Consider the following 3,303-nt stretch of genomic DNA (forward strand, 5'->3'; position numbering starts at 1 on the left):
GATCCACAGCACGAAGTTGATGTATTTCCTCAGCGGCCAGCACGGATCAGCTCCAGGCATGATGAAGCAGATATGGTCCTCTTTTGGAAGGCCAAACAAAGTAGTTTCGCTTTCACAACAAAACACACAGCGCCTTCATGACCTGGCAGCGGCGGCAAAAACAATACTACAGCGAGAATAAAAGTTACGCCTTTTTTCTTTGCGTGAACATTTGGGCGGTGTTATGCAAATCTTCCCAGATCGTGACGTAGGTATGTGGGGGCGTGTTAGAACGAGCCGTTTTAGGTAGGCGTGGTTGACTCTGAACTTTTATAAAGAATATCTCTTTGGATTTGAAACTTTAGTCTTTTGCAACTTTACAGATCTTCTTTATGCACCAAGAGCTTGTAACACTCCAAAGAGAAAGGAAAAAAATTTAAATCGCACCATATGACCCCTTTAAACTAGGCTAAATGAAAATGAGAAATGTTGACGTTAATCTGAAATTAATTTTTTTTTTTTAATATTCTATTTTATTTCATGTAATAAAAACGTATTTTTATGGGTTTAGTTTTAGTTTCAGATTACTGTAATAACCCTGATTGGCTTGAACAGCTGTGTTTAATGCCAGGTTCTTTTTATAGATTTTATAGCAACAACCATGGCTACTGTATTTTGAAGGACATTACGGTTACCATGGTAAAGACTTTGTAAAGACGTGATTTGGTACTATACACACCACGCATGACTGAAAATTACAGCACACACACAGAGAGAGAGAGAGAGAGAGAGAGAGAGAGAGAGAGACGCTTGCCAGGAGACTGAGTCCAGCTTCTCAAAGTCACCTCTCTCTCTCTGTCGTTTTATCTGTCTCCATCTTGCTTTCTGTGCAGCTCCACTGTACTGCATCTCTCCTGAAGATTGTGGCTTGTTATAGAGAAACAGCACTAAAACATGATCATTCTGTCATCGGCTACTGTTGCGCTAAACCTGTGTGACTTTTAACCCTATGAAACCTACTGTATCATATTTGACACTCACATTTCTAAGACTTCAACATGATCAAACTTTGCTGTTAAACCTGTTTCACACACAATCTGCTCATGTCTTCTGTCTCTGATTGATAGTTTAGAGTTGCAGTCAAAGCTCTGTTAGTGTAATTGTAGAAACGTCCAGCTTCAGCTCGAGTCTTTCTGCTGTCAAATCTTGACTGATTTTGATCAAGTAAAGGTCAGAATAACTGCAGTAATATCTCAGACGCTTGTCAGTCGGTATCTGTGAGCTGTAACATTAGCAGAGTCAGTACTGTGGAGTGTAGCTGTTGCATATTTGTGTTCACGCGTATTTCTGTGTTTTAGTTTCGTATTCAGTAGTACGAGTGAGTGAGTGAGTGTTACCGGCTTCAAATCTCTGATTTCTGTCAGTGTTCAGGCCTGTCTGAACACAAACACACACCTACAGGACTGAACTGACTTCACTATGGACAAAGTAAGTTCCTGCACTCAAAACTTCATCTTATTTTCACGTCACAGCTGAGTAACCACAGCTTCAAAGGACTGGGCGTTGAAATATCATCTAAAATACTGAAGTCTGAACTGTATCGATGAGATTTGAGTCGCTTTCAGCTGACAAGCTGCTTTGGTGACTGAGTTAGCATGCTAGGCCGCTTCAGACACTCATGGATTGTACATATACACTTTTATTACCGCAACAGCCTGAAATAAACATGGTAGCGTGTTTGAATCCGGTTGTAAAACGTTTGTTCATGGTTACCAGATGATTTGGTGTTTGAGTGATCTTTAAATCTCCTCACACATGTCATTTTTGTATGCTAATGTGTTAGCGTGTGTTAGCATGCTGAGAAGCGCGAGCGAGACTTGCCAAAGCTTTTGTTCAACAGTCACGACCTGGATATGTTTATTTCACTAGTGTTATTATGATTAAATACGATTTGAAAACTTAAATGAATAAAGTTGAAGCTTATGTCCTTTACACATCTAGTGGACTAGACTGGCAACGCCCAAAGGTTGACATGCATCATCCTCCATCTGCATTTGAGTTTACTCTCTCAGCATACTTGCAAATGAGATGCATTTCTTGAGATTTATTATTTAGATGTGCATTTATGATCCTGTCATTGATTGCTAGCTAAATGCGTCATGCTTTCTGTCTGACTGCTTTAAATCTGTCAGATCATTGGCAGATTGATTTTATGGTCAGTTATGAGCAATTGATATTTTTCTGGGATGGTAAGCTGTATGTAAACTGTCAGTAGATCTCTAGAGATTAAAAGGAGGCTACAGTATTTTTGTAAAAGACCATTTATGTTCACTGAATCATTCACTGAATCAACAATCGTTCTTACTAAATTCAGGGATAAGTGAACACCAAGAAAAATGTGTCTTTTCTCTCTAGACGAAGACCTGTTTAATATCAATCATGTTAATTTAACACTTCTGGTATATTCCGAGCAAGCGTTTGATTTTAACCTCTTTTTTTGTCTCTGAATGTTTTGAAGGCAGATTTCCTGAAAGGTCTACCTGTGTATAACAAGACAAACTTCAGCAGATTTCACGCCGACTCTGTATGTAAAGCATCGGTAAGGTTTGCTGTTTTACGGTGCTCTTTGTGAGCCGTTAACATCATCTTTCTGAATATTCACTGAGCGTTTTCACCCCGCGGTTGTGAATTATAGTGTCAGGTTTTGTTCAAATCATTAACAGTCCATTTTTTTTCTGTCTTTCAGAACAGAAGGCCATCAGTATATCTGCCTACACGAGAGTATCCCTCCGAACAGAGTGAGTGCTTGTGTTGTACAAATGTAGACCTGTATTACACAATAAAAATTCAACTGAATGATTCTCGCAAAACGCAGATTTTTAGAGGTTTTCTCTCTCCTCACAGTCATCGTCACAGAGAAGACAAACATCCTTCTGCGTTATCTTCATCAACAGTGGGACAAAAAGGCAAGTGTTCTTCAAGCTCTAATTTGACAGAGCAACCGCATGTTGATGGATAAATCGACTCATAACATAAAAACTCAAAGAAAATACCTTGTCAGAATATTAAAGGTCTCCCCTTATGTGTAATTGAATGTACGCTGTGTCCTAACCAAATGCAAAACATGATGTATCTTTTCTATGTTCGTTAGAGTTTTTGTCCTAACCAGCCACCGCAGCTGATTCAATTTTAGAAATGGTTTCTATTTATGCAACGTCACGGCTGGAACAGTAGCATATAAACTATAGCACTGATAATCTCAGGTACTGAATAAGTGCTTTATTTCATGTTAAAAGGGTCCAAAATCAAAAAAAAAAAAAAATA

At 38.8% G+C, this 3,303-nt stretch overlaps 2 protein-coding genes across 2 annotated transcripts in view; both read left to right on the top strand.

Annotated features, from left to right (window-relative positions):
- LOC107747334 (protein ABHD8-like) overlaps positions 1–3,303 on the top strand; it is a 14,603-nt gene that overhangs the window by 3,649 nt on the left and 7,651 nt on the right. The gene's annotated exons all lie outside the window — the stretch shown is intronic.
- The window catches only part of LOC107747364 (DET1- and DDB1-associated protein 1), a 3,669-nt gene continuing 1,606 nt past the window's right edge, over positions 1,241–3,303 (top strand). Inside the window, exons 1-4 of the mRNA XM_016561835.1 lie at positions 1,241–1,467; positions 2,498–2,578; positions 2,726–2,777; positions 2,884–2,945. Coding sequence (XP_016417321.1) covers positions 1,459–1,467; positions 2,498–2,578; positions 2,726–2,777; positions 2,884–2,945 — 204 coding nt within the window. The 5' untranslated portion in view covers positions 1,241–1,458. The remainder of the gene's footprint in view (positions 1,468–2,497; positions 2,579–2,725; positions 2,778–2,883; positions 2,946–3,303) is intronic.

Source organism: Sinocyclocheilus rhinocerous, unplaced genomic scaffold (assembly GCF_001515625.1).
Source record: "Sinocyclocheilus rhinocerous isolate Xijiao unplaced genomic scaffold, SAMN03320098_v1.1 scaffold671, whole genome shotgun sequence".
Lineage (NCBI taxonomy): Eukaryota > Metazoa > Chordata > Actinopteri > Cypriniformes > Cyprinidae > Sinocyclocheilus > Sinocyclocheilus rhinocerous.